The 25,086-nt window shown below is 37.8% G+C and overlaps 2 protein-coding genes across 3 annotated transcripts; both read left to right on the forward strand.

Moving 5' to 3' along the window:
- Nucleotides 1-690: 690 nt before the first annotated feature.
- On the forward strand, nucleotides 691-8,096 carry ube2d4 (ubiquitin-conjugating enzyme E2D 4 (putative)). The gene is made up of 7 exons (XM_042487880.1): nucleotides 691-972; nucleotides 2,829-2,892; nucleotides 3,062-3,093; nucleotides 3,187-3,264; nucleotides 3,384-3,489; nucleotides 5,116-5,209; nucleotides 5,331-8,096. Exons 1-7 carry the CDS (start codon nucleotides 949-951, stop codon nucleotides 5,374-5,376), a joined length of 444 nt encoding a protein of 147 aa, XP_042343814.1. The 5' UTR covers nucleotides 691-948; the 3' UTR covers nucleotides 5,377-8,096.
- Nucleotides 8,097-9,744: 1,648 nt separating this feature from the next.
- Nucleotides 9,745-20,765, forward strand: dbnlb (drebrin-like b). Of its 2 annotated transcripts, XM_042488249.1 has the most exons (15): nucleotides 9,745-9,910; nucleotides 12,435-12,490; nucleotides 12,717-12,829; nucleotides 12,918-12,992; nucleotides 13,342-13,491; nucleotides 14,571-14,648; nucleotides 15,113-15,264; nucleotides 15,381-15,435; nucleotides 16,219-16,290; nucleotides 16,582-16,705; nucleotides 17,027-17,143; nucleotides 17,509-17,583; nucleotides 17,796-17,854; nucleotides 17,942-18,029; nucleotides 19,449-20,765. In XM_042488249.1, exons 1-15 carry the CDS (start codon nucleotides 9,828-9,830, stop codon nucleotides 19,583-19,585), a joined length of 1,434 nt encoding a protein of 477 aa, XP_042344183.1. In that variant the 5' UTR covers nucleotides 9,745-9,827; the 3' UTR covers nucleotides 19,586-20,765. The 2 variants fall into 2 exon arrangements, with proteins under 2 accessions (XP_042344183.1, XP_042344184.1); XM_042488250.1 differs by lacking the exon at nucleotides 17,027-17,143 and having other exon boundaries at nucleotides 9,746-9,910.
- Nucleotides 20,766-25,086: the final 4,321 nt, after the last annotated feature.

The following is a 25,086-nucleotide window of genomic DNA, read 5'->3' on the forward strand; positions in this document are numbered from 1 at the left end:
ATTCCTATCTAGTATTTGTGAGATGAACTTGATGCACACTAAAAACTACTGGGTCAATATCAGACAAACACAACACAAGGGTCATTTTAGCCAGTACCTAAGACAATGGTATGTTTTGACCTACTTTTAGTGCTTATTTTTTATATTAGTGTGAAAATCATATACCCAAAATAAAATATGGTTATGGTTGTAGATCTTTTTAAGCACACATTTCAGTATATGTTACAATTCGTAAATAATATTTGACTATTTGTCCCTTGAATGCATATATTTTTTTATAAATAACAAGATGTTCATGACAGGTCATTGTACAGCCCTTTAATTCTCTGTAAAATCAAGTAGTATTGACCCAAACTAGGTCCATTTTTTAGGTTTAATTCAGTTATTTTTAGTGTATGATATAGATGATAATTGCACTGGTTCATAGAATTAGTAATAGAATGTAATTTTTATAAAAAAGTAGCTGGTCTCGTGCAGTTGTTTTGTAAAATAATCGTTTTCATTAGCGTGCATAATAATAAAAAGTGATATGATGTCGAGTTGTGATTTGTGTCAAAACTAACAAAAAAATAAAATAAAAAAGAGAGAATTAAAAAAAATATGACTACAGCCATGGAAGTTGTATGCAAAATGGTCAATTCACGATTTGCAAGAAAGTCTCGCGACATTTTAAAAAACGTTTGCCAGGCACCAAGAGACAGCAAACCGAGAGACAGCAAAATATCTCGTTGTCCAGTTTCAACTGCAAGCGACAGAGAGATCAAGATTTGACACATTTGACGCTTAGATTTAACTACAAATCAAAAGCCCCGAGCCTGCTTTATGCCATACGCGATTTCCTGACTATACGTTAAGATAGATTTAGAAGTACGCGGCCACAGAAGCCAAATTTTATGTGTGAAGTGCTAACTGTTAGCTGACAGGCTACATAGCATAGCCATTGATGCAATGGCGTTGAAAAGAATTCAGAAGGTGAGTGTATATTTTTTACGAGCTAATCATACATTGCAGTAGATAGTTTTTTGAATGTGGGACCTTCTGTGAAGATTATAAGAGTTTGTATTTGTCATTTATTAGTTCCGTAGCATTAGGTGCTTGTTTTTGTGCTGCTTTTTAAAGTAATTCACAGACAAAGACGAGCTAACCACTGATGGCCCTGTTGGTGCATTGCTACAGTATCCGTTTGTTTCTAATCGATAACAGCTACAACAGCCCCCTTGTTTTGACAGCTACGTTTTGTTTGTGTTTTATTTTTTCGTCGTGACACGTAAAACCTTATCGGTACTTAGCAAAGGTGGCTAGCGTTAACTTTTAAACCAAACAAGTTATTTCGCAGTGCAGCGCTAGGCTAGCAGCAAGCTAACATTACTACGTGTTTTGATGTATAGTTTAATTTATTGACGTGTGCAGGATTTGCTTTTATCTCCACAGCTTGACAGTTGTCTTTATCCTTGTGGTTTGTCATTAAGAGTGTGGCGGCTGATGTGTTTAGTCGCTGAATGACAGCTGCTTGCTTGTTGCCAAAATTGAACCCTAGTGTCAGTGTTGCCATATATGGAATGGCAAATGGGGCACTGGAGCAGGCCACGGTGTGTATTTATATAACAGAATAGATAGGTTTCCTTTCAGGAGATGTTAAATAACGAGATAATTTCTATTTAACCATCTGTTGTTTTTCTGTCCCTGCTCGTTGCGGTTTCATGAGCAGTCGGAAATTGCGTTTGCAAGGTTCCCACGGTCATAGAAAACAGGAAAAGTCAGGGAATTTCACAATAATGTTTTCTAGGCCCGGAAAAGTCACGAAATAAGTAAAATCATTGGAAGCTTTGGAGACGTTATTTGATTATTAACCATTTGAAACCTGAGCAAATTGGCTTGATTTCTTTCAAGATGGGAAGAAAATTACACATTTTTAAAACAGGAAATTACCTGGAAATTTGCTTGAAAATAATAATAGTAAATCTGCAACATTGTTTGTGTGTGTGTAGATAGATTTCTGGACATTTTTCCCTAAATTAAAAAAAAAATTATATATATATATATATATATTTATATATATTATATATATATATATATTAAATTAAAAAAAAAAATATATCTATATATATATATATATATATATATATAATAAGTTCTGTTCTCCCTTCATGTTGTCCAGCTAGGTGGAATTATGTTTGAAAACAATGTGAATCTGGCATGTTTGTAAAACGCCAGGCAAGTGGTGGGAAAAGTTATTTTGGTTCCTGGAAAAGTCTTGGAAAGCTTTTAAATTTTTCCACAAAAATGTGTGGGAACCATCTACAATCATCATCGATATAATGAACAGACTGCACGTAACATTTTTGTTGCTTTCTGTTGAGTTTTGTAATCTTTCTGGTCAGCATCTATGGTGGAAACTGAACTGCTGACTAAAATATTCATCAAGTCAAATGTCCTAAAACCTGTATTTGCATGTCAGCCGCAATGGTGCAATACTGTACAGAGAACATGGCTGCAACTGAAAAGACTTTAATTATAGCCTGCTTCAACTTTGGGGTTGAACCCAAAAAAAAGGTTACCTTAGCCCACTTGACATAAAGCCAGATATTACATGGATTAAGCCCAAGGGATGTTTCAAAGAGGCTGGTCTTTGTTTACAAGCAAAACTATTTTCTTATACTTTACTATATAGTGCATTGCTCTAAATAGGCTTAAGCATCAGTGTGTTTTCTTGTGTCCTCACACGTATATGATATAAATAAACATAAACCACAGACCACAGGTGTCACAAAACTGCACCTGACCTGTACATTTCAGGCTGTTTCATTATGTGATTGTCTTTCCTTTAGGAGCTTTCAGACCTACAAAGGGACCCACCAGCTCAGTGCTCTGCTGGACCAGTTGGAGATGATTGTAAGTAGTTAGGAAATTGCTGCATCAGTGTTTGCCTGAAACTAAAAATGCATTACTGCTTTGTATAAATTGGCTTTTAAGATACATTAGCAGAGAATGTCATTGTGCATGCAGAGTTTGCATCTGAACGTATAGATGTTATTAATCTTTTATGCTTTTTTTCCCCCAGTGTTTCATTGGCAGGCAACAATAATGGGTCCGGTAAGTCAGGCTGTATCATAACCAAGTTGAAATATGATACAAAAGCAATTAAAATGCTGTCGACTTATCTTGTTTCTATTTTTATTTCAATAGAGTGACAGCCCATATCAGAGCGGAGTGTTTTTCCTCACTATTCACTTCCCGACAGACTACCCCTTCAAACCACCCAAAGTGAGTAAGGGTAACATTATGTGGCAAATGTTTCAACTCACTTGTCATTCATTGATTTTACTGCAATATCTAATTGGCTTTACTGGAAAATAACATCATATTTTCCTGTTTTCTAATAGGTTGCATTCACCACAAAAATATACCACCCTAATATCAACAGCAATGGAAGTATTTGCCTGGATATACTGAGATCGCAATGGTCACCTGCACTTACAGTATCAAAAGGTAAGTGATAATGCATTGTTCATACTAGTGTGTGGACATTTTCATTTATTAAAAGTGGTGATTGTTATATACACAGAGCTATGGCTCTGACACTTTCACTGTTAAATGTGATGCGACCTTTTGGATCACTATGTGACACAATCTCAGTGACCTTACAGATACACTCTGACTGAAGGTGAGAACTCTTGTGTGCCTTCAGGTGGTGTATAGTGGAATCCCCCAGTGAAATACCCCACTATATGTAAAAAAATAATTAATATCTCGCCACATTGCAACATCCACTTACTTTCAGGTACATTGTACAGTTTTCAGAATTCTGCTCTTTCCATTCACAGCTGGCATAGCATGTTTGTATCATACAAAAGAGTGATATCGACCTGTTCCCCAATGCAGCTTTTTCCAGGCTTTTGTTAGTCTTCAACTGTGAGTCTTGAGTCAAAATGTTGAGACTGAATGTCAAATGTCAAATCAGGTCCATGACATTTAATGTCATGTTTAAACATAAAAAGAGACGTCAAGTCGGAGCAAATGGAATCCTGTATTAAGGGAATTTCTGAAATACTTTTAAATGTAATAGTGTTTTTTTGAAGAGGATACATAAAAATAACAGTAACAGACTGAATTAATCAGTGCCTGTAAATATGTGACACTAACAATACTATTCTTGAGGCACAAGCTGTAGAAAAAAACTGACGTAGCCACCACAATGTCCCCCATTGGATTGTGCACTGCTGTTTTGAAGCCTTGAGTTTGGCTTTTTGTCTGGCACCACCTTCTTTTTTTTCGAGCCAGAGGGGACCCAGTGGACCCAACTTTAACACTAGCTGCTAGCTTGATTAGCATGGTACATTTTCAGTTATTCTAAACTGTGATGATGCTAAGGTTACTTTTTGCTCGCAAGAAACAGGCTTAAAACCATTAAAAGAAATTGTGCTGATTGGAAAAACTGAACATCCGACTCCTTTGAGGGTCCTGCTCAATGCTGAACGAGCATTTTTAGGGGACCAAAACGTTACAATTAACTTTCATGAACTGAAAACACAGTGAAACAATGGCAGCTACAGCTACATCTATACTCTGTGAGTCTGGGGTTACGCCATGTTTACATTACCTAAACACAACTGTAGCCACTGTAGCAACTTGTCAACACATGGCACCTTCCTTCCACGCAAAGTGGCAATGCCCTTAAGTATGTATAACTTTAAGCATTAATTACCTTTTTTGTTCAATTTTCATGAACACGGACTTATGATACAGAGACCATAACATTTTTTTTTTACATCAGGCTGTTAACATGTTAATTTGTGTTGTAAAGTTGCCATTTTAACATGGGTGTGCATTGCCTGAAATGGCAATTTGAGGAACTGCAGTTTTTTTTTTGTCGTGTTGTCGTGAAGGTTGCAGCTATATTGATATTCTCAGTATCATTATTATATATATGTGAAAATTATCAATAATTATCACCTGGCCCTTCTGTGGTGATTATCTAAAAATGTCAAAATCACACCTGGATGTGCAGGTGTTAGAAGCAGGCCTGTCAGGGCCATAGCCAATAATTCCCCTCTCATTTTCACACTGCCTCTCTGTTAATGTAATCTAATTACTATCCCATTCACTCTTCCACAGTATTATTGTCTATCTGCTCTCTGCTTTGTGATCCAAACCCGGACGACCCACTGGTACCAGAGATTGCCCATACATACAAGGCTGACAGGGAAAAGTGAGTGTAAAATTTTAATGAGATTTACCGCACCTCTCAACTTTGCTCACTGTCATACTGACTCGTTATTTTTTTGAGATTAAGTTATTAAAGTTCTCCTGAAACCCTTTTTGTTTTACAGGTACAACAAATCAGCAAGAGAATGGACACAGAAGTATGCAATGTGAGAATGCCAGGGAGATCGAAATACAAATGAGAACAAAAGAAACACCTTTGATTTGTAACTTGAGGCAAATGAGCAACAGAGGGGGAGAAAAAAAAACTAGACAACAGCCCATCTTTTGGAGCAGGAAGCGATACAATGAGGTACAGTGCCACCTGGCTTTCCATGTGCTGAGCTGCTACCATGTGCTGTCCTTCATGACTTGTATGGATCTGCTGAGCAGGATCCGATGGGCTCCTTAAAGCACTCCCATATGGAATACCGGAAACTCTTCACAGTCCATACCGCCACACTCAGACTTTAAACTGTTACTCCTGCTATCGTGATTATCACCGTCATTGTTGCTATTCATACGTATCATTTTAACCGTCAATGACTCATATTGTTGTGCTACTCAAAAAGCGAAATGGTTGATTTATTTAGGAGATCAGCTCTCCCTTCATTTCAGAGGTACTGTCTGTGTCCCACTGGATGTCTTGTTATTACTGTATTTCCATGTATTTAGTGGCCTTTCTGTGTTATTATTTTCGGTATATGTGCAATTGAGGCAGAATCTTCCCTGTTCAACACGAAATGGTGCGGTGCCATTACCAGCAGCTGATCTGTTGGCACATACTGTCTCCACCCCGAAACAATGTGAAAGATGCAAAGAAGGATTGATCTCTTATCACCCACTGCATTTTTAAATTGCAACCGTATTTCGTGATTTTGAGGACACTGGAGAGCTGCTGTTAAGAGCTAGCTGGCCCTTGCCTCATTGTTGTGGAGCTCCATGGGGAGAATGTCAACTTCCATTTTTCTCACACATGCTGTCATTGCCCCTATATCCAGTAGAAGTTACCACCCATGGCTGGTGTCCATAGTGCACAAAATACTACTGTTGTTTGACTTGTTGTATAGCTGTGAACACAGCTACTCTTTGGCATATAGCTGAGCTGTGTGCCACCTCCTCAGTACAGTTACTCAGGTATCTAACCAAATCATCAGCCTTTTACCTGCAGTGACCCATGGTGAGAAAAATGACCAGGTCCCATATCATCAGGCTTCTAAAACAGTTCACTGGTTTGTTCATTTAAAAGAAAATGCTTCCTAAAGAGGCAAAATGATCAAAGACCGATCACTCCTGAGGTTCTTCATGCATACAGGCACTGACGGTCTGTGTTGCACAAAAATATGCTGTCACATAAGTACTGTCATCATGTCACAGAGAGGTTTATTTGTTTCATTATTCCTCTCGAGTTCTTTTCATTAGCGTCTCCATTTATTTTTGAGCAACACTTGGATGTGAACAGCTTTTAAAATGATGCTGTTAAACATGTACTTGCTACTGTTTTTCTAAAATGAAAAGGCCTTGTTAGTGTCACTTGTTCTCAAAATGGGAAATCAAACAGACTTGACATTTTTCTGAATCTAGTCATTTCAAGTCATGTGCATCTTGTTACTTGAGGTAAGTAAACATAGCTGCCATGACGATTTGAGCTGCTTTAAATATCAAGTGATGTGAAGTATGTCAGCTTTTGTTTGTGTTATTACTCGGTTCTGCAAAGGTTTTGTTTTGGGATTAATAATCCAGACTGACAGTAAAAAAGGTTTGTCTAGGTGATGCGTTTGTGACCTTTTGTATCTTTGAAAGCTCTAGTAATAGGTGTTTTGGTTTTTCTTTCCATTCATGTCACCGGAACTGAACAAGATTGTGATGTGTCATGATGTAATATTGGTTTTAATATAATCCATTGTAACTGTTGGATAAAGTAGGTAAGAAATGCTATAATTGTTTTTTGTTTTGTTTTGTTAGACATGGCTCATAATGTGCTGATGCTGCCAATATAAAGGGAAGTATTTGGTGTTTGAAAGGGGAAAGAATTTTGCTTTTGAGGGCATTATTGGGTGCATTCATCCACAAAGGTCCATACTAAAGCATGAACATGTAGAGGCTTTGATTGTAGAATTAACACCATGGTTTAGGCGCCAAATATAGATTTACGTGTTAGCTGCTGTAGAGAAAATTGTCAAAACCAGTTCTCCTGAAACACAGTATACACTAAAAGGATTTGAAAATATATCCTCAAAATTCAGTGAAACTCCTTCTGCCGCCAGACCACAATTGAAAATGACTTGTGTGTAATAGTACTAGTTCAAATTGTGTGTGCATTGTTGTTTGTTCATCTGGCTATTTATTTATTTGAAAGCAGAGTATCTTCCAACTGTACGATTGAATGCAGCCTCGATTCATCATGTGAGTGGTGCGACATTGACCTCCTTTGTCCAGTGTGCTCAATAGAGTTTATATAGGCAGCTTGGCATGCTTTGCACTCTGGAGAACCTTCTCACAGCCATTTGCCAGATATCAGGGATTTCGTTACAATTCATCCGCCTAACACCTCCGACTAAAAATTTTAGCCTTAACCGTCATTTTGTATATATAGAGAGAACATTAATTTGTCATAAACTGTAAATTTGCTATCAGGGCTGTATTCCCCAAATGGGTGATTCATTTCATCAGTAGATAATGGAAACCTGCTTGAACAGTACCAATATTTTTGTTGAAAATTTCAGCCTGGCTTTCTCCAAATGCAGGACCAGCCTTCATGCATCTTAAAAAAAAATTGGAATATGTGTGCTTGAAATGCCACCATGAACATCCACTTGTCCTCACATAGCCTACACAAGATAACTATTGACCTTGTCATAACATATGAATAAAGATCATCTTGGTTTACCATTGTCTGCAGTCATTTTTGTGTGTTTCCGTGATGTAGTAATAACCAGCAGCAGACTGAGACAGAGCTAGCTGTGCATTGATGACATTAACTCTTTGAAACCTTGAGCATATTGGCTTCATTGCTTTAAAAAAAAAAAAAACACTGGAAGAAGTTACAGGTTACAGGATACCAGAAAATAGCCTGAAATCTAGCAGAAAATGAAAATGCAAAAAGAAAAACAAACAGGTTAAAAAAATAAATGAAAAAAATATTAAGATAAAATAGTTAATAAATATGATTTCTCGATATTTTTTTCTTTTTTGTTATCTATTACTACTTTTCTCTCCCTTTTTGTAACTAATTTTTCTTTTCCTAATTTCTTGGGACATCTCTTGCAAAGCTATCCATTGCCTTTTTAGCCATGTTTCTTAAAAGAGGTCAACATTTTTCTTTAAATGTATATTAAAAGGTGTCTAAATGCAGCACAAGAAAAATTATGTTCAAGGTTTTAGAGTGTTAAACTACTAAGGGACTATTTTTGTTATTTAACAGAGGGCTGGGATGTGATTTAACTATCATTGTTTATTTATATCTTTTTTTAAACCTCCTCTAAGTTGTAAACATGTTTCCTTGAGCCTTCCCAAATGACAGGTGAAAAATGTACAACTCTCCCTCCACCATAAATTAGTTGTTAGACTTTAAAAGCTTACCTTTGATGTTTGGGTGTCCTGCTTGAGCGAGCCAGTTAGCTGATAAACTGAAAAACAAAATATGTACATGTTTAAACCTTTGTCAATATGCAGATGCTGCATATTGTTAGCGCAGTTTGATTTTTTACAGTTTAGTTGTTCAGCTCATCTTACTGATACCACACAGCTAGCAGTGTTTATCTTAGCAAAGTAGCAAAAGCATCTCAAAAGGGTGGCTAGCAAGTTAGCCGAGGCCCACAGTTAAGCACTGTGTGTACAGGCTAATGTTAGCTGCAATGACCAGAGAAATGTGTTCAGTTCAGGTTCAGTTTGTGGCCATGATCAATGGTGTAATTTTGGCAATTTCTTAATAAAACATGTCTTCCAAATCCAAAGGGATTTTTTTTAAAACAGTCGGTGCTGAAATAAATATAAATACTGACATTTAAAGTTGTATGACCCTCCACAAAGACAAAGTCCTTCCTGTAGAAAAGTAGGCCTATATGACGACACCCCCCTTAACACAACCCCCTCCCCTCTCATAAATAACGAACAGTTCCTAAATAACCAAAAGTTTTATTCTAAATAAGCAGAGGAGTTCAAGGAAGTGTATATAACTTTATTTCCATGTAAAGTAAATAAAAGTAACAAAAAGTTGTTCTTTATAGAGCCACCGTATACCTGTAAACGCTACGCTCCTAGGGGTGCGTTTGATTCAACAACATGTCATGCGAGGTTTGTGCGGTGCGGACAACACAATATTTGTGCAGAGCGATCTTAGTGCGATTTCATTTTCCTAAAATGATAATAAAGTGCTTCTTCGTGAATAGTTTGGAGATGTGATCTGACAGGTTCGCAAGTCAAGTTTAGAATAACGTAAATACGCAAACTAGCTCCGCGCTTTCGGGGTGTCACGGTTAAACATATGCAGGATGCCGTGGCTAAGATGTAGCCAGTAGCTAAGCTAGCTTCCTGCACAGCTGAAAGTCAGCATCATCGCCACTCCTCCCAATAGGAAGGGCGCATCCCGGAGAGCTAGCTGGCTAGCTGTACTCAGTATAACGATGGCAGTTAACCTAAGCAAAAATGGCCCTGCATTAACAGCTGCGTTTAAAGAAGTGGTAGATGAAAAGTCCAACACCAACTGGTAAGGAGCAACATTTTAAAAACGGTAATAGCGCAATAGAGGAGGCACTGCGTTAGCTTCAGTGTTGGCTAGCACTGAGCCAGTCGTCAAGTTAATGGTAACCTAACGTTAGATAAACTTAACATGGGACTTAATGTTACTTTGTTAACAAGCGCAGACCTCATATCCATTAAACTGAATGATAACGTTAGCTAAAGCCATTTTTGCTTACATGTGAGTTTAGCTTTCTTACATGCATGCCTGTTCGATGTAAAAGATGAGCTAACTGAATGGCTAGTAACACTAATAATAAGCCGTATGCACTGATCAACCAACAGGTTTAACACTTCGCTTTAATTTATAGACTTTGCCTGCATTTTATTTAAATTTTTAGATAAGAATGTGGGTCGCGAAATTTAGTTAATGGGTTGATATGATGGCTGCCTCACCCACTTCCTGGTAAGATATCAGAAGTTAGCCTTAATATGGCCAATATGTGAAAGTCAAAGTCAGGAACTTCCTCTGTGCGTTACGGAAGTGTCTCTGTTTGTCCTGGGATTAAAATGAAACCTGTTGATGACTGCTGAAGTATTTAATGGTGACCTGATTTAATTAATCCCAAGGAGCAATTGTCCAGGGAGTCCCGCTGGCCCCATATTCAATCTGAATGTGTCTCTGGCTCAGCCACAGCCTTGTAGCACCATAACTTGCTTTTACTGTAGAATTTCTGAACTGATGATGACAGGATCAAGTAAACATGTTGTAGAGAATAAGGAAACAATCAGTCATCAGTTCCACTTTCCTAGCTCTGAAAGTATGCACTGCACTGATCAGAAGCAAATGCCTTTATGACCACTGACCACTGATCATGACTATGAGCCTTTGTGCAAATGTTTTTTTTTGTTTTTTGGAACTGTAAAATAAGAAGAGATTTGTTATTGTAATATGTACTCACATGGATTCACGACAATAATGCAAGCACATCCTACAAGTTAAGTATTTAAGCATAAAAGCAGGCAAATCACGATTTGTCTGTTCAGCACTGATGGCAAAATCATAAGCGCATCCATCATTTTGAATTCAACAGGACTCTAGGGTGTTGCACATCACTTACAGTCATGGTTAAGTCCTCTATTTGAGCCAATAGATTAGGGACTGCAACTAACAATTATTCATTATCGATTCATCTGCAGACTATTTTCTTGCTGGAATAGTTGTTTTGACTATAACCTATAAGAAAAAAAAAAGCCTCAGCATAATTTCCTAGAGTCCAAGCTGATGTCTTTAGATGTCCAACCAACTGTCCAGAACCCAAAGATATTCTATTTAGTCTCATTTACAACAAAGAAAAGCATCAAACCAGCAGATATAACAATCAATCATTTTTGCGTAAGAAAATGTCCCGATCAGTCAAATCAGCTCACATCCAACTGTCCTTATATACTATTTTTATCATCACGGCATTCAGTCGATCCATTCAGAGCTGATCAAATATGACTGATGGATTAGCGGAGCAGCTCTGAGTGAACACAGACTTTTTCAGATCCAGCAGAAAAGAATGGTTAAGTTTCACTTTCAATGCCCCTGAGGGTCTGCTGCATGACACACAGCTACTAGCTTCAAAATGCACTCAACACTTGGGGATGTAATTGCTAAATCTGTATATGGAAAATATATATATATATATATATATATATATATATATATATATATATATATATATGTCAACAGTGCTCCTACCAAACAGTCCAGCTCCAAAAACATAAAATCTATTTGTGGTGCCAAATATTTTAGCTGTGGTGGGCTGCCACAAATAAATGAATGTGTTGAAAACCCTGCAGCAATGTTGAATACAGTAATATAACAATTAGAGGCTACACAATGGCCATAAAATAATTTATAGACTAAAACAACATCACCAACACCATCTAATTAACCTAAACCTGACACATTTGGAGCCACTCTGCTTAGTGTGTGTCAGCATAATCTTGTCATTAATATCATTATCCGTTTTTTTTTTTTTTACTATTCAATGCCTATAAAAAATAATTAAACACCCATATATAACCCAAAAAGACTGTTTGGCCTGCCCAAACATGAAGAAGACAGACTGTTTGTGTACTTCAAGAGCAGAAGTCATGACTTGACAAAGAGGAGATGGGACTTGTGCCAGTATTAACGAGGGATTTAGTTTGTGTAGGGGTGCTAATCCTAAATTATTTTTATTGGGCATTTAGTATCAAGGAGAAGTCAGTGAAATCCTTACTGCTGCAGGGGCACGCAGCTTGTAAAAGTTACTGACATGGCTGATTTAAAATGGAGTTAAACTGAAGCACTGTTGTATTTACAGTACCTTACATGTGTGAAATGTATCTCGTAGGAATCAGTCTGAAAGCTGAAAGTTGCATAAAATCAGTTTACATAACATCTATTGTTAAGTTCAGTGTGAGATGGTGCACATCAGCCTCTGGAACAAGCTCTCTTCTGTGTCAGTGTGATCTGTTCAAATGGTATTTTAATATCCTAAATCCTGTGTTTTCCACAGGGCCTTGTTCACCTACGAGGGAAACAGTAATGATATCCGCCTGGCAGAAAAGGGGGGTAAGTAACCGAGTGGATATTATCACGTTTTTATGATCTCAACACGATATTATCAAATGTGTGCAGGAATTTCATTGTCAGCATGCAGCTACAGGACTGGAATATCAGCACAAAAGGAGTGCTTGCCTCTGCTTTCTCACCCCATCATTTGTAACAGAAAAAAATGTCCACAGTTACACAACCAACCACAGTAACCATTTGAAATTCCACAATGTTTATGCTTCAGATGGAGGACTGGAGGAGTTGGTTGAAGAACTTAACAGTGGAAAAGTGATGTATGCTTTCTGTCGGGTCCAGGATCCAAACTCTGGTCTGCCTAAATATGTCCTCATCAACTGGGTTTGTGCTACACTTAGCTATTGTACATTTGTTTCTCTTCTTTGAAGTGGCCGTCCTTGAACTTTTAGGGTAAACCTTTGTGTTTCAGACTGGAGAGGGAGTGAAGGACGCCAGGAAAGGACTATGTGCAAATCATGTCAGTGCCATGGCCAATTTTCTTAAGGTAACACAGCACTCATTTTTGAGTGCAGTTTAAATATGCCTTTGAATTTCTGCTTCAGTCTGTTTATGTTTACAGAGGAGATTATTTGTGTACTAAATTGCATGTTAATGTTGGCTCTGAGCAGGACTTAAAATAAAATAAAGAAAATACTATACAGCGTGCTACAGACATAGTTTGAAGAACACAAACAGCTTTGCTGGAGTGGTGTCAGTATCATTTATATCATACCAGCAAACAGTGCATGTAAACAGACCGCTGGGTGGTGCTTGCATAAAGCAAGATACAAACTCTAGATTGTTTTATATTTGTGTGAACATTAAAATGAACTTTTTATTTCATGCCGTTTCAGGGGGCCCATGTCACAATAAACGCCAGAGCAGAGGAGGACGTGGAACCAGAGGTGATCATGCAAAAAGTGGCCAAAGCGTCGGGAGCCAACTACAGCTTCCACAAAGAAGCTTCCAGCCGCTTCCAGGACAGCGGTCCTCAGGGTCCTGTGGTATGCAGCGCATGCAGTTCCTGCCTTGTGCCCTCCTGTTTGCTTACGTTTCATGCTAGAAAGATAAGCAGAGCACCAGATCTTAACTGAGCTCCTTTATCTCAAAACGTGGATACATTTGAGCTGGGTGTTTGTTTTATCCTCTTTGTTCTGGTCTTCCATTCACACTAAGCCAACTCTACCACTGAAAACTATTTTTCAAACAAACTCTTAAAAGGTAGAAAATGCACCCCTGCAAGAAAGGCATAAATACACTGAATATAATCTGTTATGCTCCCTTTATGAGCCAAAGCCACTATTAGTTTATATCTAATATTTGTTAAAAGATCAAAACAACACATGGTATATAAATCAGGCACATTATAACAAATATCTGGTGTGGCGTCAGTTAGAGAGGAGATAAATGTTTTAATTTGTATCCATTTAAGAAACAATGACTGAATAGCAAGTAGTAACAGAGAAAAGAGATGGGTTAGGTAAATGATGCTAGCAAACTGTTGTTATATAGTCCTCTGGGTTTTTTTCCTTATGCAACATGTTTACACTATAGAAGAAGAATGAGAGTAGCCATTCCTAATTTGAATTTCCGAGGTCGATGGTCTGAAGAGCAGCTTTTTTTACATGCACCAATGCCATTTCAGCATTTATACCGGCCTAAATTCCATATTAACGTATAAACAAACCAACTTGTGGAATGTTACATACTCACTTCAGAGTAGTAGCAGTATTACAAACCGTGGAGAGGCATCTTTTTATGCACTATTTCTGTAGCCTGTCTGTAAGAGAGGAATTAAGGATTGCTGATTTACTTGCATCTTAGTTGCTTAATACATTCGGTAAATTATTGGCTATATATTGGTAAATTATCAAATTCTATTAATTAGTATCTCAAACTTGGAGTGTGACACACTTAAGGCCCCACCAACGTGTCCTGTCACCATAAAAACTAAGAAAAAAATGTTCTTTTGAGCTTGTGAAATGACCACAGCAAAGAGGTTAATGTCAGTTCTATTGTAATTCTATTTCTTGGTTTCTATTTATATTATAAATATGCAATATTTGTCTTTTCCCTCATGTAGGGCTCAGTGTACCAGAAGACCAACGCCATGTCTGAAATCAGAAAGACCAACAAAGACAACTTCTGGGCTCAGGCAGAGGTACAGTCCTGAACTTTCACTGCTAACTTCAACTTCAACTGTCAGACGGCGTCATGACAACCTTTAGCATCGCTTAAAAATAAATCCCAACAATTTTTGTTATTTTTGGTGGGATGTTATGTATCATTGGCTCATTGAAATTGCATAAACTCTCCAAAATATTGCAAGAGTTTGCAGTTTCGAGACATTTTATACATATTTCTGTTTCTCTTAAAAGAATATACAAAAATACAAGGCAGGCAGTTTAAACTGTAGTCAGCCAAAACGTTGTTGTAACTTTGTCCTTCGTGTGCAATTTTGGCTCCTCACTATACCTGTCACAGATGCACCCAGAAAGTGGCGCTCATTGCAGTTCAACTATTATGAAATGAAGCTTTTTTTTTTTTTAATTTTTTTTTTTTATGAAGGTAGTATTTGCAAAATATCAAACCCATCGCTGACCTTGTTGGCTTGTTCGACTTTAGAAAGAAGAGGAAAACCGTCGGCAGGAGGAGCGACGCAGGGCAGATGAGAAGCGCCAGAACCTGGAGAAAGAGATAAAAGACAGAGAGGCCAAGGAAGCGCTGCAGAGGGACAAAAGGGACAAAGAGCGGGCCATTCAAATCGATGAACAAAAGTAGGTAGAAGCTGATGGGACATGCACACCAGTTAAGACCGGTTTGAAGTTGCACCTCTTAAAGGGCTCAAATTACATTCCTCTTCGTGTCTAATAAATGGTCATTTGTTGAACAGGAAGTATCAACAGCAGCAGGAAGCTGAGAGTAAAGAGCAGGAGAGAGCACGCTGGGTGAGTGTGTCACAGGGTTATAATTTGAGTGGTGACCTGACAGAGACACAGAGGACACATGCTGACATGAATGCAAATGTGGATTTAAGTGAAATTAATGTTCATTTTAAGTTTCTACAATTATGTTGACAGTTTAACAAGTTTTAGTGGTGCACACATCTTGTAAATTACTTTTTCAAATCTGCTGAAACTGTCACTAGATTCACACAGCACTAATTGAGGCAGATAATCTTTGAAAAAAAATCATGTTCTCTGCCTGCCCACCTGTCTTGTGCTGCTTCTAATGGCTGTACAAGTGTGAATGAAAACAACCAATCAGAGCCGAGGAATCTCTAAACGCAACTGTCAGTTGTGTCGATCACTGCTGGTAAACTGCAGTCAAACTAAGCAGCGCTGAATAAATATGAATCAAGATTCTTCTAGTGCGTTGCCTATTTCTCGCCTGGAATGTTTTCAGAAACATATTTTATTGTACTGTTTAGTTGTAAAAAAAAAAAAAAAAAGGAAGTTTGCTGGACATAGCTGACAGCTACGATAGACGCCTCAGCTCTGATTCTTAATTTTGGTGTGCCGTGTTCGATTCTAGCAAATGCCATCAGAAGCATTGGAAGGAGGAGGAGGGACATTATTTTTTTTCACTGTGCCTTATGTACTTCTTTCAGAGTATAGTGACAGTTTCAGCAAATACAACACAAAGTTGTTTTCACAAATATACCATCTGGTGCTTTAAGTCAGTAAGGTAGCAAACATCAGCAGTGCAAACATTGATATCGACATTATCAGGAGGAGCAGGAGGAGAACCAGGCAGCCCAGAAGAAAGCAGTCAGGAGAGGTGAATCTGTGGAAAAGGCCAATGTGAGTTCCCCTTTCCTGAAAATGCTCTCTTCTGGCCAAACATCCTTTCTTCTTGCCTTTATTAAAACAAGCGTTTGTGTCTTTCTAATCAAACGATTTGAAGCTCGGCGTAACTCACTGCTGTTCTAGTCTTTACTGCATGATCTCTCCTCTCTCTCTGTGATCATTAACGGATACCAGACATCTGTCTCTTCTGTAGTTTCCCCTCAACAACACTTCCCACTGCATTATTCATAACCCGTGGCTGTCTGATGCTTATTGTACGTATTCTTCTTCTTTTTTTTTTCCTAGGAGGCAGCTTCTCTCATCTCTCAGCGCGCTGTGAACCCCAGAGAGATGTTCAAGCAGAGAGAGAGGGGAATAACGCCCAGCGATTCAGACGTCCCCTCTGCTGCCCCTGCAAGCCCCCAGCCAGGTATCACCCCTGTGTACCCCGTGACTTCTCCATATAAATTTGTTTGCTTTAAATGTCACAGTCCCTCGTGCATTACTGCAAAGCTCTCTCAGCTAGCGGTAGGTACAAACAGGTGATTTTTCTTGAGGAGATCACCTCCCAACGCTGTCTGTTTTTCGGAGCTTTAACTTTCCATCAGACTGTCTCATAGTCATATTTAACGCTGTGTCTCCATCATGGTGTCTTCTCTTCTTCAGCTCAACCAGTCTGCACTTTGTTTTCTCTCTCGTCCATTTTTTTTGTTTTGCATGTCTTGGGGGTTCCATGTGTGTCTCTGCTCAGGGCGTCTGCAAAGCCCTTTTCTGTCTAAGCCAGTGTATGAAAGTGAGCGAGCCAGCTCACCTCAGCGCCAAGCTTCTCCTGTGCCAGCAGGCTCCGCCTCTCCTGTCCATGCCACAGGTGTGAGCTCACACACACACACACACACACACACACACACACACGCACATACACAAAGAATGCGCACACAACATGCTGGGTGACAGTTTTCATACTTAACTAAAAGCTCCATGCTTCATCTCTCATCGTCGTGTCTTTGTGTGATCATCTTCATATCCCTTATAATCTTCAGGAGTCATGCTTCCATTCAGTGTACTCTTTTGTTTCTTAAGAAACATCCAGATAATTGTTTTGTTACTCTTCATGTAAAATGTGCCAGCAGTCCCCTTATGTCTGAGACTGGTGGTGGTTTCTAGCCTGTGTGGGCTTGTGAGTGTGTTCCCCTGTGTACATGCATGTCTGTGCTTGTGTTTTTGGGTGATAAGAGCCTGATGTGGATGATGGACAGTCCAGGTGTGAGTATGATGAGCAGGAGGCGGCCCCTCAGGAGCAGTCTGAAGGTGGGGGCTCATTTCACACAACACCAGCCTCAGTGTTAAGCATCAGCTTTCCAACCCACCCATCTGCTTCTTATAAGAATTCTTGTGTAATTCATCATAAGCACATTATTCCCTCCAGCCGAACAGTGCTGTCAGCATCAGCTGCTGCCACCTGCTGGTCGGCAGACAGCACAGCTCAGACACGTCGTACTGACAATAATCTGTCTTTTCAGAGGTGGCACCAACTGCCAACTCCTACATCCAAGAGACGGCTTATGAAGAGCCCGCTCAGGTGATTATTTACATGCCTTAGCAGGAAATCCAATGACCTGTTTTTTTTTTTCCTGTTACATAAATTAATAAATAACAATAATTGTAGGTGGAGGAGAGTAACTCCTGTGAGGTGAATGCTGAGGATACATCAGACAGAGGCATCTGTGCCAGAGCCTTATATGACTACCAGGCTGGTGAGTTTTTTATATATATATTACTACACCATGATAATGTAATCAAGGGACAGCACAAATATTATGTTAACTCAAAAAAGTATATTTAGTGCAATGTTACTTTTAAGTTGTTACTTGTTTGTAATGCTTGCAGAGGAGTAATTATTGGCTCCTAAAGTTTTCTTAAAGGATAAGTTATTTTCACATGTTTTTGTGTCGAAGTTACTAATGAGAACACTAGCTTTTGGAGTTTTAGAGCAATGTCAGTGTACGTCCACTGAAAGTGGTTGTTTTTGACACATACACTCATCTTAATATCTGAAAAGCAGCATTATGTCAGAAATAGATCTTTTTTTTAAAGGTAAGATCCTTTTTGTTTAAGCAGAAACAGCCCCCAAATTACTCTCACCAAACCCACAAAAGTCCAATTAAATAAAAAGTGATTATAGCATCATAATACACACATCAGGGGGTCAGCAGGTCCTTTAAAAGCTGTGAAATGTCTTAAATTCAATTTTATAAGTTTTGGTTCATAGGTTATTTAATAGTCTTAAATTTGAATTTGTGAGGTCTTGAATGCCACAAACATTTTATCAAATTTGATTCATTTATCCATCTTTTTAAAAAGAGTCGAGTGCCTCTACTTACAAGTTCACATTTTCCAAGCCATTGAACCTAATACTGTTTTTGTACTTTATACTTAGACTCAACTGCTTGTAAATTGTAGATTAGATTAACTCTTTCTAATAATATTCCTACATAAAGCCTACCTCCGCATAGGACCACACATATACCTTGACGCCAACCTGCAATGATTGAATCAGAAAAAGTCCAAAAATTACTCTTAAATTTGGTTATAGCTGTCTTGATCTTGTCTTGACCCTGAAAATAAAAATAGCAAAAAATATTATCTTGTTTTTTTTTCAACAATCACCAACTCTGGTTTGGTTTAAATAAATTCTTAATACATGCAGTTAGATTTGAAAATATGCTGGCTGTAAAATTAAATTAAAATGACCATTTATTTAAATGGAGTCTGGAGGGTTTGGCGATAGCAATTTTTAGGCTGTTACTGTTTCAACAAAAAGGATCTTACTCTTTAAAGAAAAAGGTTTACCTCTGCATCTTTTCCATAATGTTGTCAGACACTTGGAATAATCTGAGCCCACCAGAAGCGCTTTTAGTGGACGTAAGTTTACAGTGCAAAATCGACCTAAGTGGTTAGATTGCTGCCTGTTGCAGCGCTCTTTGCTCACTATGATCCAGTTTTTAAAATTGTTGTTTTCATCAGTCTCTTACACAAAAACATGGGAAAATGGGGCCCAGCGTCCAGGTTAAAACACTGAAACAACCTTTTAAAAGAGATGGTGAGAAAATGTAAAAGAGAAAAACACACAGCGATTTTGCTGATGCTCATGAAACACGACTCTTTTCTTCCAGCTGATGACACAGAGATCTCATTTGACCCTGACGAGATCATCACAGGGATCGAGATGATAGACGAGGGCTGGTGGCGAGGCTTCAGCCCAGACGGCCATTTCGGAATGTTCCCCGCCAATTACGTGGAGCTCATCTAGCCCGGCCCCACCGCCCCCCCTCTCCGCCCCCAGATTATCACACTGGCAGCCCCAGAGGACCTCTGCAGTAAAACAACACCCAGCACAATCAGTCCTCGTACACACGTCAGCTGATCAGGCTGAAACGGAGCAAACGTTCCTCCACATCACGGACCAATGAACGGACGGTAATCATGGGCCAGACGCTTTTGAAATCTCTCCTCTTTTAAAGAAAGCAATTCCATTAAATTGTTGATGTTGTGAACAACTGATGGCATAGTTTAGGGATTTGTGAAGACCCATAGTCCAACCAAAATTCCCTGCCCCTCCCAAAAAATTCCATCTCTTTTCCTATAAATGTGATGCAGTACACTTTCAGCCTTTGAGTCTTAAATTCAGTTGTGAGCATTAATAGCACTTCTAGTTCACATTCCTTACAAAGTGACTTCAGTTCTATTTCAGGTATAAGTTTGTTGTTACTTGTAGCAAATGCTCCTGTACATTTCAGGAAAAAAAAAAAAACACAAAAAAACCAAGGATGGCGGTACCAGCTACAGTATAATCTTTTGCCTTGTTTTTTGCCTTTCTTTACCGGCAGACTGAACTTTACTTTTTTTGTGATTGATTCTGTGTGAATTTCAAACTATGTTTTAAGTACTGATCTCACTGTGGTTGAAGTGAATATTTAAAAAGAAATCAGATGATGTTTGCTGTGCTCTGGGTGGATTCAGTGGGGAATGCGTAAAACGGTTCAGTTCCCTTTAACTGTGATTATATAACGGGCGCTTTAATTTCAAGTCCTCCTTCAAGTCATCTTCTGAACCAGATCATTTCAACAATGTAACTTTTCAGGGACAAGCTGAAGACAAGAAAACTTAGGCCTGCATTACATTTCTTTGCTTGGATCTCGCTGGTCAGAGGTTGAGTGCATAACGCAGCTCTAATAAGTAATATGTGCTGTTTGGTGGAGTAATGATGGGATGTGACATCAGCGACATTTTATTTGAAAATTTGCAACTTTACTGATTTTATCATTGAACAAAATTCTTGCTCTTTTAAGCTTTGAGGTCAGCTGATAAAATGAAAAATAAGAATGAATAGAAAAGGGCATCATGTATCCATTGCATCATACATGTTTGTTTTTTCCAGAGTCTATTGTAATGCACAGACATTCTTCATAATAAAATAAAAAGAAAACAAAGCGGTGTTGTTAATTTTTCTTAGATAGGCCAAGCGTATCATAGGCTGCATACATTTAAGAAAAGGTTGAAATAACATGAAAACCTTAAGGGATTTTCAGAGGTCTAACAGGAACTCAGGCGTATACACAGACTCAATATGCGCTCTACAGTCAGTTTCCTGGAATGAGCTAACAGCTGGGGAATTCACCTCTAATGCATAGGTTTCAATTTCACACCAGAAAATCTGAATTCACATCTCCTACATCCTTCAGTTACATCTTTGCTCAGGTGAATGAGAAAAAATGTGTCCTACAAATTAAAAATTATGAAATAATAACATTAAACCAGCATAAAATGTATTTGCAATTTATATTGCAAAGTGCAGTCTATCTCCATTAACATTGCCTTACTTAATTTGCCTGTTTCACATCGGTAATTGGAGATGTTATATTTCATTTAGGCATTTGTCATAAATTGCTTGAGATTTTTGTAAATTTTGCATTGTATTGTAAATTGTTCAATAAATAAATAGCAATCTATAACGGATGTCTAAACACATCATAACAATCCCAACTACAGATGTGAAATGGGCAAAACAAGTAATTGAAGATGTTATATTTTATTCAGACAGTTCTCATTAAAAAATGTTTTTTTTGTGAATTTCACACTTTTTAGCTGAATATTGCTGAAAAACAGATAGATAGATAGATTTTAGGCCCTCAGTATTACTGCAATAAAATGCCATCTTAATGCTCAAGTTCCATTAAATATTTCCCAAAATAGTCAGTGTCAGTCAGAATCAAAATTTGCATTCAAATTTATTATTTTGTTGTCACTAAATGAGTCAGCCTGCTATCTGGATTTAGTGGATAATTTCCACTTCCACCTACACAATCTATAGAAACAACATGAAAATATGAACTCCCACAATTGAAACTTTTACACCTCCTTTTACATCTGCTTTTAATGATTGCACATTTTTGTAAATTTTATCCCTGACAGAATTTGATGTTTCTTTAATCTCATTTATTCTGGAAAACCTGGTTCAGCTTAATCACCGTTTCTCAACATGACTGGTCTCTTACGTACCAGTTATAACATCTGCAGATTGTTCCCAGGATAGTGACTCACTTCAGACAGGAAATCTTTTCTGTGTTGGATTCACAATATTTTCTCCACACGTTATCATTTTACAACGTGCTGTCCTCACCTCAACCTTGTATGTTTGTGTCAGTGAAAGTCTGAAATGAATAGCTGGGGATTTTTTCTGTCTTAAACTGATGTTTTTGCTCATCGTCTCCACATTTGTTGTCGGTTACAGGAGACAGAGAAACTCTCAAGAGATCTGCAGAACATATTGTCACAATTAAATGGAATTAAAATAAGCTTCCTATCAAGCCTCATGTATGAAATAAACAATGATTGTGTTACTGTAAATTTTGAAATATCCCCACACACCTTATCTCTGCAAGTTATTTTTAGTAATTTCTGCATTTGATTATTTTTTTAAGTTTTACATTTAAGATCTTATCTGGTCATGTGTTTGCTTTCTACATTTTAAATTCACCTCTTGCATTCGTTCATATGGGAGCTGTGTGAACACAAACAGCTTAATTTCACATTTCTTCTTTTTTGCAGAGAGCTTTTTTGATCATCTCAAATACAGCAAAACAAAAAACTTGTTTTGCATCTATCTATCAAACAAAAAAAAATCCCTCTTGAGATTTGGACAGTTTGTCGATATTTGGTTATTTTGACATTTAAATGTTAATCATTTTGAAATGTCATACTCTATCCGCAACAGATGGGGGAATAGGGCATCCCCTTTTAAACAGATCAAAACATGGGGAGGAAATGTGGATAGTGTCAAATGTAGCTGCAGTGTTTTTTAGCACGACATCTGTGTCATCTCACTGAATGTGGGACTGAAAAAGGAAAATGGAGGGAAAATACATTAAGTTTTAAATCTGATCTCGTGAGAAAATATCAGAAAAGGGTTAAACATGCTTGAGCAACTGTCTTATTTAATCAAATGTGAAATCCATGAGAATGTAATATGACCTTAATGCTTTCCATATGGCCATAACCGCATTAAATTGTGAGACAACTCCCTCTGACGCACAACTGCAGAAGAGAAATAGATGACCATTTTATCACCACTCAACTCTGGTGGAAAAAGCTGCATCTGCATTGTCCTGTTATTTTATTTTTAGCCAATATCTTTCAGGCAAGTAGGAACCATTTTCAAGAAGTGGTGCTTCACCTCTTCCTTAAAATGTAAGGTCTTCAATCCCTGCAGCTACCAGACAGTCTCAAAACTTTCATTTACCTTCATGAGAGCTTTTAGAGTCAGCCTGTGAATTTACTCAGCTATTAGCTTTTATGTGTCCTAATTACATGATTGTTGTGCGACTCCACTTTTAAGCCCCTTTTTACGATCATGCCATTTTCGCAGAAAACTTGTTCTACACTGGTGCTTTTAGGTTAACACAGCAGCAGGTTTATGTACTACTAAAAAAATCAACATTATGAGTAACCAGTGGTTTAACTTCTCACCCTGCTGTAGTGATCAGTGTAGGAGGATTACGTTTGATTTTAATGGGTTACAGATTTACAGATACCCTGCAGAAAATATAGTAAGTAGGCTGATGTAACAATTTTAGTTATTTCATCAAAAAATGTAACTTTTTACATTTGATTACGTTTTGATTATTTTTCAAGCAAATGTTTTAAATTATTAAAACTTTAAAAATTAATATAATATTTTTTTTTTTTTTTTTGTGAAAAAAATTACAAAGCAGTAAAGTCCAGAAATAGGCCATGCCAAGAGAAGGAATTCCATAATGGTGAAAGGATGCAAAACCAGCGAGTGAATGTTCCACATTAACTTTTTACCAAAATGAATATATTCACGTTAGTAACTGTAATTTAAATACTTTTTTTCTCAGTAACTGTAACTAATAACAATGACATTTATTTTGCAATTTCATTGCATATAACTAGTTCTTCCCCAATACTTGCAGTGATGTACAGGTCACTGTGACATCACTGATGGGAGCGGTCAAAGGTGCGACAGATTACATTTCTAAGACCACCTTTTGTTGAGATCTGCAGTTCTTCGTCCTTTTCCCCTTGTTTCTCCAGTGTCTTGGCCTCCCTTCTTGTTAAATGTTTGTCCCCGGTTTGTTTCCCCTGTCTGTGTGTGGGCGTGGCTCACCTTCATTCTGCTCTCAAGCTGAACCCCTCACACACCTGCAGCTCCTTACACACCTGTGTAAACATATACTGTGATTGCAAGCTACCTGAATAAAGTCCAGCTTTCCACAAGCCAAGTGCCATCTAGTTCCATTATATTGGAGAGAAGGCAAACATTTCTATGGCTAATATCTCAACAACTCACGCCAAAACAATCTAGATGGATAAATAGCTCTAAAGGTAAGAGGACAAATATGTATTTTTGATTTGGGGGTGAGCTGTCCCTTTAACACCCCACATAAACCCATAAAAAGTTAAGGCAGCACAATGTTTTCAAACTGCTGTCTCACTGTGGTATTCAGTACTTTCTGTTATACTTCTTAGAATATATATTGAGACACCAAGAATTATGACTCCGTTTACACATATTATCACACATACACTTACTGCATTTATGTCGAAACACCATGTCACGATTTCCTCGCTGAACTATACATATTTTTGGGAACCAGTAGACTGATTTCCCTTTTTTCTTCAAAAAACTGTACTTGGATCTGAATTGCCTTAGCTGATAGTTGTGTAATAGACATTTTATTACTCATGAAACCGCCAACTCCACTAACAGTAAATGGTGCTGCCTTGCTTCCTTTATTTAAGAACAAATTCCTAAAATACATAGTTTAATTACTGTAGACATCTGGGAAATGTCAATTCTACATTTAGACTGCTTTAAACCTTTATATGGGCAATGGTTGAATCTTTCTTTCACTTCCCCAAATTCAGCTATTTTGGTGAACAAGTCAAGTCTGGAGGTGACCAAGCTTAAATCATTAGTTGAGTTACTATAACATGGAAACTTTATGGAAGAAGTGATATATATATATATCTTTCTTTCACTTCCCCAAATTCAGCTATTTTGGTGAACAAGTCAAGTCTGGAGGTGACCAAGCTTAAATCATTAGTTGAGTTACTATAACATGGAAACTTTATGGAAGAAGTGATATATATATATATCTTTCTTTCACTTCCCCAAATTCAGCTATTTTGGTGAACAAGTCAAGTCTGGAGGTGACCAAGCTTAAATCATTAGTTGAGTTACTATAACATGGAAACTTTATGGAAGAAGTGATATATATATATATCTTT

Source organism: Plectropomus leopardus, chromosome 6 (assembly GCF_008729295.1).
Source record: "Plectropomus leopardus isolate mb chromosome 6, YSFRI_Pleo_2.0, whole genome shotgun sequence".
Classification (NCBI taxonomy): domain Eukaryota; kingdom Metazoa; phylum Chordata; class Actinopteri; order Perciformes; family Serranidae; genus Plectropomus; species Plectropomus leopardus.